This window comes from Heterodontus francisci, chromosome 8 (genome assembly GCF_036365525.1).
Source record: "Heterodontus francisci isolate sHetFra1 chromosome 8, sHetFra1.hap1, whole genome shotgun sequence".
Lineage (NCBI taxonomy): Eukaryota > Metazoa > Chordata > Chondrichthyes > Heterodontiformes > Heterodontidae > Heterodontus > Heterodontus francisci.
Genome location: NC_090378.1, coordinates 114,128,212 through 114,143,017, shown reverse-complemented (window position 1 = coordinate 114,143,017; position 14,806 = coordinate 114,128,212). Strand labels below are relative to the sequence as shown.

At 42.1% G+C, this 14,806-nt stretch overlaps 1 protein-coding gene across 4 annotated transcripts in view; it reads right to left on the bottom strand.

Moving 5' to 3' along the window:
• Positions 1-14,806, bottom strand: part of cep350 (centrosomal protein 350) — a 223,134-nt gene that overhangs the window by 151,860 nt on the left and 56,468 nt on the right. For all 4 annotated transcript variants that reach the window (XM_068037945.1, XM_068037948.1, XM_068037946.1 and 1 more), the window contains exon 7: positions 11,465-11,578. In XM_068037945.1, the coding sequence (XP_067894046.1) occupies positions 11,465-11,578 (114 nt within the window). The remainder of the gene's footprint in view (positions 1-11,464; positions 11,579-14,806) is intronic.

The following is a 14,806-nucleotide window of genomic DNA, read 5'->3' as shown; positions in this document are numbered from 1 at the left end:
AGTAGAGAGGCTAAGAGGAGATTTGATAGAGCGATTCAAAATTGTGAACAGTTTAGACAGAGTAAATAAAGAGAAACTGCTTCTAATGGCCGAAGTATCAATAACCAAAGGGCACAGATTTAAGGTGATTGGCAAAAGAACCAGAAGTAACCTAAGGAAAAATTTTACACAACAAATGGTTAGGATTTGGAAAGTGTTGCCTAATAGGGTATTGGATACCAATTCAATAGTAGTCTTCAAAAAGAAATTAGATAAATATTTGGAGAAAAAAATTGGAGGAATATGGGAAAAAGCGAGGGAGAAAGTAACTGCACTGCTCCTCAAAAGAGCTGGTATAGACTCAATGGGCTAAATGGCCACCTTCTCTGCTTTACTATTCTATGTAACAGCCAACAGTATGCTTACAATGGACTAGTGATAAAAGGGGCGTAACTGGTTCCTTGTAATTGTCGATGCTGAATTCTTGCTATTCCCAAATATGGGCAGCTTGTACAGGCTCCATGCAGACCACTTCAACCTCATATATGCATAAGCAACAAATCTCAGAAGATTTGTTAAAAAAATGTCTGTGTACTCCTTTACATTACATGATTAGATGCAACAGCCAAAGCACTCCCTAAGTAGTTTGCGTAAAACACTCAACGCTCTTCCTGAAGGCACCAAAACCTACAACAGGCTGTTTTGCTCGGTGCCTGATTAAAACTGTTACTACTGTAAAGCTAAGATAGCTCTGGGCTGCTGCAGTTACCATTGGGTCCGTCATCAAGTGTCCGGCCATGGAAGTCTAACCTCCCAAGCCCATACAGGACAGGAATGCATGTGCAACATGTGCAGCTGCTTTCAATACATCTGGCTTTTCATTGCCAAATGTAGCCCAGTGTAAACAGGATGATCTGGCACCATAAACTAATATACAGCATAAAAAGGCCATCGGGCTGACTGGCTGGTGAGTTTGCTGGGGGATGGGGGAGGGCAAATTTCATACTTGCTAATTCTCTCTCACCCCCCCTTTCCCACAAGAACACAGGAAATAGGAGAAGTAGGCCATATGGCCCAACGAGCCTGCTCCGCCATTCAATATCATGGCTGATCTTGGGCTTTAATTTCACTTTCCTGCCCGCTCCCCATATACCTTGATTTCCTGCGAGACCAAAAATCTATCTATCCCAGCCTTAAATGTATTCAATGATGGAGCATTCACAATCCTCTGAGGTAGAGAATTCCAAAGATTCACAACCCTTTGCATGAGGTAATTTCTCCTCATCTCAGTCCTGGATGATTGACCCTTTATCCTGAGACTGTGTCCCCGGGTTCTGAAGAAGAATCACTGACCTGAAACATTAACTCTGCTTCTCTCTCCACAGATGCTGCCAGACCTGCTGAGTATTTCCAGCCTTTCTTGTTTTTATTATCCCCGTGTTCTCGATTCCCTAACCAGTGGGAACAATCTCTCAGCTTCTACCCTATCAAGCCCTTTCAGAATCTGGTAAGTCTCAACTAGATTGTCTCTCATGCTTCTAAACCCCAGGTAATATAGGCCCAATTTACTCAGCCTCTCATCACAGGACAACCCCCTCACCCCAGGGACCGATTTAGTAAATCTTCGCTGCACCGCCGGCAGTGCAAGTAGATCCTTCCTTAAATGCAGAGACCAAAACTGCACACAGTATTCCAGATGTGGTCTCACCAAAGCTCTGTACAAATTTATTAGGACTTCTTTATTACTGTACTCCACCCTCCACTCAAAGCTATCAACTCAACTGGTGTACAACTGCACAGGTGCTAATCATCCTCTGGTTCCCAGAGTGAGCAGACCATTCAACCATGGGGAACATCATAATCATCTCCTCACTAGAAGTTCATATGTAGAAACTTCCCATTAGATAGCAATCAGCGAGAACCCTAGCTAATTTTCTCCTGATTAGCCCAGGGACAGCAAGGACGTTTGACACCCCCTCCCCAGACCACCCCGGTTAACTCAGCACAAATCAAGGATCAAACCAAGGTCTGGTTTGTTCGGCTATGTAAACATGTTAAGCCATCACAGCCCAATTTTTGGTAAAGAATGGCCCCGCTAATACTGTAGCTCTACTGCCTTAATTGAGACCCGACGAGGCTAGTCCTTCTGGAGTGATGCTTTGAGTCTTTATAGCTTCAATGCGAACTATATAATACAAAAGCAAAATACTGCAGATGCTGGAACTCAAACAGAAAATGATGGAAACACTCAGCAGGTCAGGCTGCATTTATGGAGAGAAAAACAAGAGTTCAAGTTTCAGATTGATGACCTTTCATCAGAACCTCTGATGAAAGGTCATCTGGCTGAAATGTTAACTGTTTTTCTCTCCACATATGATGCCTGACCTGCTGAGTGCTTCCGGCATTTTCTGTTTTTGTGAACTATATTAATAACTGCAGAAAGAGTGTGAAATTAGCACAGAAACTGCTGCAAACATTCCTTTCCTTGACCCACTTTCATTCTCAAAGCCGTGGTCTAATTCCATGTGCCCATCTGTGCATTCCTATGTTTAGCACCAGTTTGGATAAAGTTATATTTAGCCTCCCCCTCAAGACTCTGAGGAAAGCTACATGAGGAAGGAAGAATGTACAAAGTGTACACTGAGTGTAAAATAAAATGTTGAAAAGTGAAGAGTTAGTAGAACAGTTTAAAGGAGACACTAAGTCTAGTATTTACAGACTATTAAAATTGTGGTCTTGCATTATTCTTCCATAAATGATTTCAAGCTATTTGCTGTACAGCAGTGGGGACTCCCTCTCTGCTGGTTGCTTCCAGTGACATGAAATTACAGGCAACATCCCTCTGACTCCAGAGCAGCTCCACTGCAAACAGTAGGGGTGCAACTTCAAACCAGCCTGATGATAGGAAGCCAATCCACCCATTCTTAACAACAATCTCCCTCTAAGACATCGCTTCCCCCGCTAACAGGAGCGGCCACCAAATCTAAATGACAACCACTGACTTTTTATGTTGCGAGCCCATGGCTTATTTGCAGTATAACTGGACTAGAAGATTAGTTAAGTTGTAGGATCCACTTACAGCTACCAACATGTCCAACCCTTACTGCAAATCTCACAGTCCTTACAGAAAATCGCAAAGCAGTAATGGTAACGTTTTAAAATAAATGGCACAAATTCTGCTGAGCTTAAATGGAGTACTTAACCCACAAGTACATTACGTCCTATCTAGCACAATCTTCTAGTCAAAGCTGAACCCAGTTATACCTCAATTTGTACAATCCAAACTCAATCTCAGATGAAAAAAGCCTATCTTAGCTCATCCGCGAGGAAGTCTCCAATCTCCTAGATTTGTGCCTCCATTAGAATACCCACAAATCCATGGCATTAGTTGATCCTTTTGTGAAGATTCTATTTTAGTTTGCCAGCTTCAAGCTGCATCCAGTTGCCCCACTGGTGCAGTGTAGTTTGAAGCAATGCTCCAGATCTGCACTTGCTATATCGCTAACAGACATCAGATCAGCAAATTAATAAAAATTGACTTTGCTTAAAAAAAGTTGCTTTCAAAAAGAATGGAAGCAGGGAGGCAGTAGGAAGCAAAAAGAAACAAAACTGTGAAGGAGCTGGAATGGGTAAGAGTGAAGTGAAAGCTGAAATATAAAGATAGAGGAATCAAGCAGAAGGAATAATCAAGTAAACTGGTAAAGTCTACATTTAAAAAAAATATTTTGACACAAGTGTTTTAGGTGTTTGATGCAGTTTAGGGTTAAATATGTGAGTAATTTTAGGATCAATAGTTTATTTCAGTACCACTGTGCCCAAAGAAGAAAAATTGGTTGGCCCAGAGGAACATGAGTTTTCTTGAATCGTTTAAAAGACACTTTCTCACCATGCGAGTGAGTTACCAGAGACCACCACACACCTCCTTCCACCAGCTGTGCTCCACAGGTCCAGCTCCAAAAATATACACATCCATAACCCCACTTGTAAGGATCGGGAGCTGGCTGTTTTGAGTTTTGTAGCCATGGGGAACTAGTCCCACTCTCTTGTTTTGGTCTCTGAATAAAAGAGGAGCCCAGTGACCGACAAAAATTGATGCCCCGATCTGAAAGTTTGCCCACCAATTAAGATTTTTCAAAATGCATCACAAAACAGTAACCTGTGAACAGCCATGATACAAAGTACCAGATTTTAATAATGGTTGAATAAATACCCCTATGAGAAACAGAATTGGACCACTCAGGAATAGGAAGCACTATTGTACGTGTAACTTTCAAACTCTAGGAACAGTTTTGCCCAATCTTCTTTCCAATGAAAATCATCTGTAGATGATTTAATTGTCCTGACCCCATTAATGAAGAACTGCTTTTAAAGCGTATATGTGTCAGCAAACAAGCTTCAAGAGTGTACAAAAATGGAACAGCTACTGTGCAGAAAGGGAACAGCAAAGTCATATTGTACTGATTCTGAAAGAAGTCTGTCCTCCTGCACACCCTGAAGAGGCAGATTCTTACTGGGGCACAGTTCCATGGCACCATTAGCCTTGCAGTGCTTTCCCAACCAACTATTCTTCTATGAGCTTGGGGGATGAATATCAACAGGATAATAACAGAAAATACCGGAAATATACAGGTCACTTGAAACTCTTAACTGTTTCTCTCTACAGATACTGCCTGATCTGCTGAGTATTTCCAGCATTTTCTGATTTTATTTCAGATTTCTAGCACGCACAGTAATTTGCTTTTTTATTAATGTCAACAGGTTACTTCACTTTGGGCTGGGAAACATCACAAGTCCAATCTTATTTTCAAACAATGTCCAGCAGGAGAATAGTGATTGGGAATAACTATCAGGAGCAGGATTCCAAAACATTTCCCTCCATTGCCCAGAGAGACACCAAGGCCAGCTGGTTGCAAAAAGTCATCAGTGTACTGCATGCTACAGTGGTGTATCATGATTCACCGCAGGCTGACTTCTAGATTTTAGCTATTCCGTGGCGAGCAAGTGCTTCCTTGCAAGGGAGCGGGAAATAGTGCGGGTCCCCAGGCTCTGATGCACTGACTGGAGACCAGTCACAAAGCTACATTAGAAGAGTACTAGGAGTTCATCTGGGGAAGACCAAAAGACCGGAACTGGGGAAATACAAAATGTATACATCACCAACTGAAGTGCCCACAGGGACCAGAAGAATAAAAGCTAATTTCTGGGGTTTTACTATACATAGCAACATTCTCAAAAGTTGCATTACAGGTATGTGGCTTAACGTAAAGGATTTCTCCTTTCATTAAATGGTTTCAAGTTATTTAACCATTCCTCCATTTGTCTAAGGTAGCAGGACACTGTCTACACAAATAAAGTAACCAGGTAATGACAGATCAAGTGGTAGATATTATAGCTTTTGCAATAGAGCACTAAACTGATCACTAAATTCCATATACTACACAACTAATGCTTATTTGCATATTCACTGTACACCAAGCCACAAATAAAACCACACAAGAACACTGCAGTCACAGCCTGAAGAGCAAGTTCTCTGATACAATATTACAACAGGATTAGCACCTCCAAAAATTGGCAGCGGGCCCACAGGAGATGTAAACAATCACCTTTAAAAGGAAGAGACTGGACTGCCCTACGTTCAATTTACACCGTCAAGGTACAAAGCACAGAATTCGTAACAAGTAAAAGGTCCCCAAACAGCTGATTGTGTAACAGCACCACAGAGTGTTGCTCTGAGCTGTACAGACCTGCAGGTTCCATGTCTACACAGAGTTATTGGATCTCAGCCAGGGCCACAACTAACTGACCTCTGTTTTATTCCCTACCTAACCTCAATGTACAATCATCTGGAATCCCTTTGATACCTGCTGGAAACCGCACACTCACAGATATCAGGTGAACAGGAAATCAAGTTCACTGAAATACATAAAGTTAAAACATGTTGACAGGTCATTCGTCCCCACCAGTCTCTGTTAGCATTTACTCTCCAAATGTGCAAATAATCCTGATCACATTTATCCCTCCCCCCGCCATTCCCATACCCCTCCAAACCATTTCCCTTCATCCACCTCTCCAATCTAATCTTGAATGTTGACATTGTTTCTGCCTCAACCACAAATGCTGGAAGTGAATTCCACAGCCTTGTAGCTGTGTGTGAAGACATTTCTCCTGCCCTCTATTCTAAGCCTAATTTCATTTTATATCTGTGGCTCCTCATTCTTGACTCAACTACTGAAAACAGTCTGAATTGATCCATCCTGTCCCATCCTTTCATAATTTTAAACACGTCAATCATATGATCCCACAATCTGCGATTTTACGTCTTTCTTTGTCTTTCTTCACACTAGGCAGCATCCTAGTGAATCTGCATTAGATCCTCTCTAAAGCCTCATTATAGTTCCGCATGTGTGGAGTCTAATACTGCACACACTACTCGAACTAAGGTTTTACATCAGCTGATCATTACCTCTTGGTTTTTATATTCTATACCTCATGATAAAACCTAGGTGCTTGCCTTTCATGCCCTGTGAACCTGTCCCTACAAATCCCTCTGCTCCTAACAGCAAGTCTACTTCCCCTTAGATTGTAATTAGTATTTTCTGAACAAAATGCATTGCCTCAATTACAGAGATTGAATTCCAGCTGCTACTTTCTAGCTTTTCCCCTCCCATCTTAATATCCCATTTCAGCTTCCTTTGGTTTTAGTAACAGAGTCACAGTTTGAGCCAGGAGACGACATTTAGTCCATCTAGCTCAGTGTTGCCCAATAGGATTTCGATGCTCGCCAAACTTGCGGCAATCAGATCATAATATTCACCACATGATACAAAATATATGCAATATTAATAAAACAGATGTACAATCTTTTGAAAATAGCTTTGTGGTTTTAAACCATCAGCAATCAGGACCGATATAGATATGATCACCGTCAGCAGCAGGAGAACAGCTTCAAAAGGGTTTTGCAATCCAACTGTTCTGCAAAGCAAGACTGCTGTATACACTGTCAAAGGGTGGTGACAATCTGTTAACTAAGTGTTCTGTTTCTGACAGCGTGCTCTAGTTTATTTCAAAAGAACAAATTTCTTCAAGAGTAAACGGTCTCTATTTTATCAGAATTTATATCTTCGGAGACTCAGGGAGGTGAATGCTCTGTCGCCTGCCATTTCCAAACCCAGTGTCCGGACATTTAATTGACCTTTGCACATGGCCTACCTCCTGTAATCACTCCTTTATGCCAATTGTGCCCTATTCCTTTCAACCACTCATTTCAACAGATCTATTATGCTGAAGGCTGAACACATTTGGATGTAGTTGCATCTCCCCAGCTTGTGAAAATTGCACATTTCAACTCTTATTGGCAGCCAAGCACCCTGTTCATCATTCACACACCTTAACTGTTTTGTGAAAACCGCCAACTACCAGCTAAACAAAACCAAGTTAGTCAGTTAGCAACCTGTGCCACTAGATTCCCCAAGAAAATTCAGAACAATTGGACTGCTGTCCTTCCAAAGGCCAGCCCTGCTTTCACAGCACTTCACAGAGCAGTCCTGCAGATCTAAATGCATAGTTATTAGAGGCACCCAGAGAGAACAGGAACACAGTAGGCAACGAACGACGGACTATTTTTCTTGTTTCATTGGGCAAATGGCCCTTCAGCTTCAGGTCACTAGAAACCCAACATATGAACTATATTCTGAGAAACATAGCGGCCGTCTGACCGACATACAACTCCTATCCAACAGCATGATTCTTCCTCGTTCAATTAGGGACAGACAATAAATAGTGACACCCATACTCATACCCACTGCTGCAACTTTAACACAACTCAGTATTCTGTGGCTCTAAAAACAAACAGCATCATCTTGCCACATGTCTCTATCTGGTTCATGTGGCAAGTGGTGAGTGTATTGGACAACTCTGAACTAGCTCATCTATCCACAGTATTCTCCTGGTTCATTTCTAATAACCCCGAAACCTGTTTGTAGACAAGAACTTGTCTAGTTCCTAGTTAAGGAGCATTAAGATTTGTTTTGCCACCCATGCCAGTAATCTGTTCCACAATGTTACCGCACTTAACAAAAATAAAGTTCCTCTCCCATTTCCTTCTTATAGAATCAGAGGCATTCAGCCCCTGTATGGGCTCTTTGGCAGAGCTATCCAATTCGTCCCACTCCTCTGCTGCTTCCCCATAACCCTGGATTTTTTTTCTTTCCAAGTATAATTAAGTAAGACAATTATCTAAAATCTGTGTCCTAATTACTGACCATACTGCCACTGGAAACGGTTTCTCCTTATTTATTCTATCAAAATCCCTCATAATTTTGAATACCTGTATTATATCTCCCTTAACCCGCTGTCCTCGGAGAGCAATCCCAGTTTGTCCAGTCTCCCACATAACTCAAGAGTCCCTCATCCCTGGTACCACTCTCTGCACCCTCTTTAAGGTCTTGACATCCTTCCTGAAGTATGGGGCCCAGAACTGAACACAATATGCCAGCTCAGGCCTAACCGCCATTTCATAAAGGTTCAACAAATTTCTTTACTTTTGCATACAATTCTTCTTTTAATAAAGCTAAGGATCCCATATGCTTTAACATCTTTCTCAACTTCTCCTAACACCTTTAAACATTTCTATACACTCATAGGTTTCTCTGGTCTTGCACTATCTTTAAAATTGTACTATTTATTTCATATTGCCCCTCCTTATTCTACCAATCAAAATGAATCACTTCCCACTTCTCTGCAGTAAATATTATCTGCCTTGTATCTGCATATTTCATCGGTCTTTTTATGTTCTTTTGATGTCTGTTACTATCCTCTGAATCTCACATTTCCAAGTTTTGTGTCATCTACAAATTTAAGTTTAGGGGCCACAATTTCTAAGTCCAGATCATTAATATGTATCAAAAAGATCAGTGTCCTAACATCGATCCCTGGGGATCAATACAGCATACTTACAAATCCATGTTGGCTGCCATTTATTAACCCATGCTCTTCCACGTGAAATTAATTTTTTCCCTCGGTTATGGTCTCTGCAAATTTCCCCATCGTTTTTTTGTCCTTAATTTATAAATGTGACCTTCTGTGCTTCAATTCTCTACATGACAGAAATGTTTGCTTAGATCCAGTTTATCCAAGCATTTTATAAAGAATGAACTACACATCTTATTTTGATATAATCCACAAGTTCCGACACCACTCTCTCTAGGTCTATATCCAAGTCACTGACAGATTCAGTAAACAAAAGTGGCCCCAGAATTGAATCCGGTGGGGCACCACTACCTTCTTCCAATCACTCTGAACTCACTCAAACTGCCCTCAACTCCTACTCTCCATTTCCTCCTTTCTATCCTAAGAAAGTTCAGTTGTGACAGTCAGTGTCTCTAACAGGAACAGCCCTGGGCAGTAATGATAACAGAAGTAGACAGACTGGTCTCCACAGGACTGACAGCAGTACAGACTCACACTTCACATGATAACACAGGGATCCAGAGTGATATGGAAAGTTCAATGATGTACAAAAGATCACAGTCCTTATAGATACTGCTGGCCTTCTGCTGTTGATTCTATTTATCAAAAACTATTATAAGTGCAAACACAAAATCTAACAAGAAGCACAGTTAAGAGTTGCATAAACAAGACAATATGAGAGGTATAGACAGGGTGGATAGCAAGAAGCTTTTTCCCAGAGTCGGGGATTCAAATACTAGGGGTCACGAGTTCAAAGTGAGAGGGGAAAAGTTTAGGGGGGATATGCGTGGAAAGTTCTTTACGCAGAGGGTGGTGGGTGCCTGGAACGCATTGCCAGCGGAGGTGGTAGACGCGGGCACGATAGCGTCTTTTAAGATGTATCTAGACAGATACATGAATGGGCAGGAAGCAAAGAGATACAGACCCTTAGAAAATAGGCGAAATGTTTAGATAGAGGATCTGGATCGGCGCAGGCTTGGAGGGTCGAAGGGCCTGTTCCTGTGCTGTAATTTTCTTTGTTCTTTGTAAGACAGTAAATGTAACCATGGCACTCCTTGCAAAAAAAACATCTAAGAACTGGGTACATTTAGGACACTGACTTGACAAGTACACCTGTGAATCTTGGATACTTCTCCAAGTCAACCTGCTTGCCATAAACTTCCTGGCAATCAAGGTCTACAATCTTGCCCAAAGGTTAACTTAATCTAATGAAAAGTGATCCCTGCCACAGAACACAAAAAGAAATATAAACAAAAGAGAACAGACAGTGGATCCCAGTTCTCTTTCTGGTGTCAAAAATCTCTGTCACCCAACCTCACTGGAGCACAGAACCTTAGAAATTGGCACACCAGCTGGAGTTGGTAAAGCTGTTCCTGCTCTCCTGGCCCTTCATTTCTACCTTCCACCCTAACCTCCTCAGCTTTATAATCCTCCTCGAAATCTGTGCTCCTTCAATTCTGGTCTCTTGCCAATTGCCCATTTGCTTTGCGCCCCCCCACCCCTCCCAATTGGCTGTCATGGCTTCAGTTGCTTTGGGCCCAAGTTCTGCAATTCCATCCTTAAACCTCTCTGCATCTCTCTCCTCTAAGACGCTCCTTAAAACCTTCCTCCCTGACCAACCTGCTCCAATATTGCCTTACGTGGTTTTGTCAAATTCTGTCTGATCATGTGCCAGTGAAGTGCCTTGGATGTTTCACTACATGAAAGGCACAACATAAATGCAAGTTGCTGTTGCATTCAGGGGTCAGGCACAGAAACACCTACAGGAGCCCAAACTGAATCAATTTATTCTGCATGTTAACCAAATAATCTCCAGCTTCAGTATTTTCCTGATCAGCTGAACCATCTTAAGATAACCAAAAGCAGTGAAAGCTAATCCATTCCAGCAGCTATACAACTGGATTTAGTTAAACCTCCTTTTGTTTAGGTCTCTTCTGTTTATTTATTAATGTGACAGAATGCAAAACCTTACCCACATTTGTGATCTATGTCTGTGCTAAGCTCGACTCTACCCCACCAATGCACCTTAAAAAGACTGCATCACCTATTCTGGTCTATGTTTTCAACACCCTTCCTTTGGTTTGAAGAGGGAGGGGATTCGAGCTCACTCAGAAACCAGTCATTTCATTCAAAAACCATAATGGTCAAAGAATGCATGGGCCATCATCTAAATGTGCATTGAGAATTGAACAGACTCAACTCACAGCACATCAACCATCGGGATACCCCCTTTTCACCACTGCTCAGAATTCTAACATTAGAAATAGACCATTTAGAAGTGATATGGGGAAGAACACAAAGGCAAGTGGAAATCTGGAACACACTCTCTCTCTCTCCACCTCTCCCCCAAAAAGGTTGTGGATGCTGGGAGTCAATTAGAGCTACCAAGACCGAAATCAAGGAATTTGGAGCAAAGGCAGGCAATTGGAGTTGAGATGCAGATCAGTCATGATCTGATTGAATGACAGAGCAGAATTGAGGGGTTCCTATATTCCTAAGCAAAGATAGTATTTCCTACCCGCTAACTGGAGTGTGAAGTCCCGGTACAGGTCTTTGCTGATATTGTGCAATTCATCCTCACGCCACACTTTGCCATCGGGAGTTCGGATTTTTGTCTCCATGGGGTTGAAACCTGGAATGAAAATAAGGACCTGAAGCATCAGAATGCTGAACACGAGAAAATGTCTTCCTGCAAGAATACACCTCGTCCACAAACTTGGCCTGAAACATCTTCGTTTAAAATCAGAAGTCAAGTTGTCAGAAAAAGGCTAAGATAAGAGCATCTCCCTTCTGGATGGGGCCTAACACAACAGGCCTGTAAATCAAGCTACAACATAGCTGAACATTTAGAATTTCATCACCACAAAGTAGAAGAAACTTGAGATTTCTGTTCAACATAGCAGGTACGGTAGTGCAGTGGTTATGTCACTGGACTAGTAACTCAGAGACCTAGATTTATAATCCAGATAACATTGGGTTCTAAACTCACAGTGCCCATTTGAAAATTTGAATTCAGTTTTTAAAATCTGGAAAAGTGATCATGAAGTGGTCAGATTGCCGAAAAACTGTAACTGGCTCACTTATGTAGTTTAGGGAAGGAAATCTGCCTTCCTTAACTGGTCTAACCAAATGTGACTCCAGTTCCACACCAATGTGGTTGACTGAATGAGACAACAATCAGTCAGCAAGAATACATCTTATCCACAAACCAGACCTGGAACACGCTGGTTTAAGAACAAAAGTCAAGTTCCCAGAAAAAGGCAAATTGTGTTGGACTAACTTGAACAAATTCCTTGATAAAGTAACAGAGAGGGTTGATGAGGGTTGTGCAGATTGTGAAAGTAATTGGATAGCTCTACCCAAGAGTTGGCAAAGGCACAATGAGCCAAATAGCCTCCTTCTGTACTGTATCATGCTGTTATTTGACTCTTAATTGCACTTGGAAATGACTTAGCAAGCCATTCAGTTGCAGCAAACAACTAGAAAGAATCCACACGGACAGCAGCAGTTCAAGAAACTGGTTTAGCACCAACTTCTATGGTGGACTAGGAATGGGCAATAAATGCCAGCCTAGCCCACTTCCCAAGAGTAGAGAATAAAATGTTCTTAAGGATATTTGGGAGGGGTTGGGGACGAAAAACAAAAGAGGAGATGCAGAAAAATTATCTGTGCATGGAATATCTTAACAGTCTGCACCCACCCACATACACAAACTTTGAAAAGCATTGCTTTGGTGAAACAAGCAACCATGGTAGGTACCATATGGACATTCAGCTTAAAAAGCATTAGTGTGCATGACAATTCCCAACGCCATACCTCAAAACAGGGCTCTGCAAACAATGAAACTCCAATGACAACAAAATCTCAAACCAATTCTTGGAATACAACAACTAAAAATTCACCAAGGACTCAGGTAGATCCACATTCTAAGCTAATATAATCATTCCGCCTGTTGTTTACAGTCAAACTGGACACCACATTTAGACTTTAGAACTAAGAATGGAAAATGTTATAACTGTCCAAGACAGTCAGGTGACAGAGAAATACAGGTAAATATTGCATCAGGTTTTGAAACACTGGTCCCTCACAAATGCTGATCAACATTTTGTTTTTATTTCAGGTTTCAGGTATTGCCAGGTTGTCTTTTTAATCTCTGTTTACTAGAGATCTAGCATTCTCCAAAACCTCAAACTTAACTGGACCAGCCATATAAATACTGTGGCTACAAGAGTAGGTCAAAGATGGGAATCCTGCAGCGAGTAAGTCACCTCCTGACTCCCCAATGTCTGTCCACAAAGCACAAGTCAGGAGTGTGATTGAATACTCTCCACTTGCCTGGATGGGTGCAAATCCAACACTATTCAAGAAGCTCAACACCATCCAGGACAAAGCAGCCTGCTTGAGTGGCACCCCATCTACAAACATTCACTCCCTCCACCACCGAAGCACAGTGGCAGCAGTGTATACCATCTACAAGATGCACTGCAGCAACTCACCAAGGCTCCTTCGACAGCACCTTCCAAACCCATGACCTCTACCAGCTGGAAGGACAAGGGCAGCAAATGCATGGGAACACCATCACCTGCAAGTTTCCCTCCAAGTCACATACCATCCTGACTTGGAACCATATCGACGTTCCTTCACTGTCGCTGAGTCAGAATCCTGGACTCCCTCCTGAACAACACTGGGTGTACTTAGATGAAAATGGAATAGTGTAGGTCAGATGGTCGGCGCAACATCGAGGGCCGAAGGGCCTGTACTGCGCTGTAATGTTCTAATTCTAATTCTAAAAAAAAATACTTACACCAAATGGACTACAGCAGTTCAAGGCAGCAGCTGACTACCACCTTACCAAGGGCAATTAGGGATGGGAAACAAATGCTGGTCTTGCCAGCGATGCCCGCACCCCATGATCATATTAAAAAAAACTGCTGACCATGGATTTAAAACAAAGTATTAGGTTGCATGCATGTTAGGTGACCATGCTTCATTACTAGTTACTGTGATCCTGCATTCATTGGCTAAAAAAATTAGTACCGGTGGTGAATTCACATTCCTACTCCATTCAATCAAAAATCTTGTTTTCAAATGGAGAAAACTTGGCAGCAGCTCCAACACATCGTGCCACACTGGTAGCAAGCAAATGTGCACCAACTGTTGCCAACGCACAGCGCACTTCTAATTCTAACAATCATTCTGTGGAAGTACTGTGCGGAGGTCTCGCACCTGACCACAGTGTCAGCCTTGGCTGGGTCAGAAGGTTGTGAGTTCATGTTCCACTCTCGAGACTTGACCCCATAAGAGAGGCCAGCATTCTGGTGCTGTACTGAGGGAGTGCTGCAGTGTTAGAGGTGCCGGCTTTTGAATGAGACATTATACTGAGGTGCCATCTGCCCTCTGAGATAGATGCAAAAGATCCTGTAACACTACTCGAAGAGCAGGGGAGTTTTCATATAATCACAGAATGGCTACAGCACAGAAGGAGGCCATTTGGCCCATCGTGTCTGTGTTGGCTCTCTGCAAGAACAACTCACTTAATCCCACTCCCCACCTTTTCACTACAGCCCTGAAAATCTTTTCAGATAAATATCCAATTCTCTTTTGAAGGCCTTGATTGAATCTTCCCCACACTCTCAGGCAGTGCATTCTGGATCTGGGGACACAATTTTAAAATAAGGTGGAAGCCACTTAGGACTGAGTTGAGAAGAAATTTCTTTACTCAGAGGTTGTGAATCTTTGGAATTCTCTACCCCAGAGGGCTGTGAAAGCTCAGTCATTGAGTATGCTTAAAGTAGAGATTGACAGATTTCTAAATACCAATCCTGAACCTATGTTCCTAACCACTCGCCGCATAAAAAAG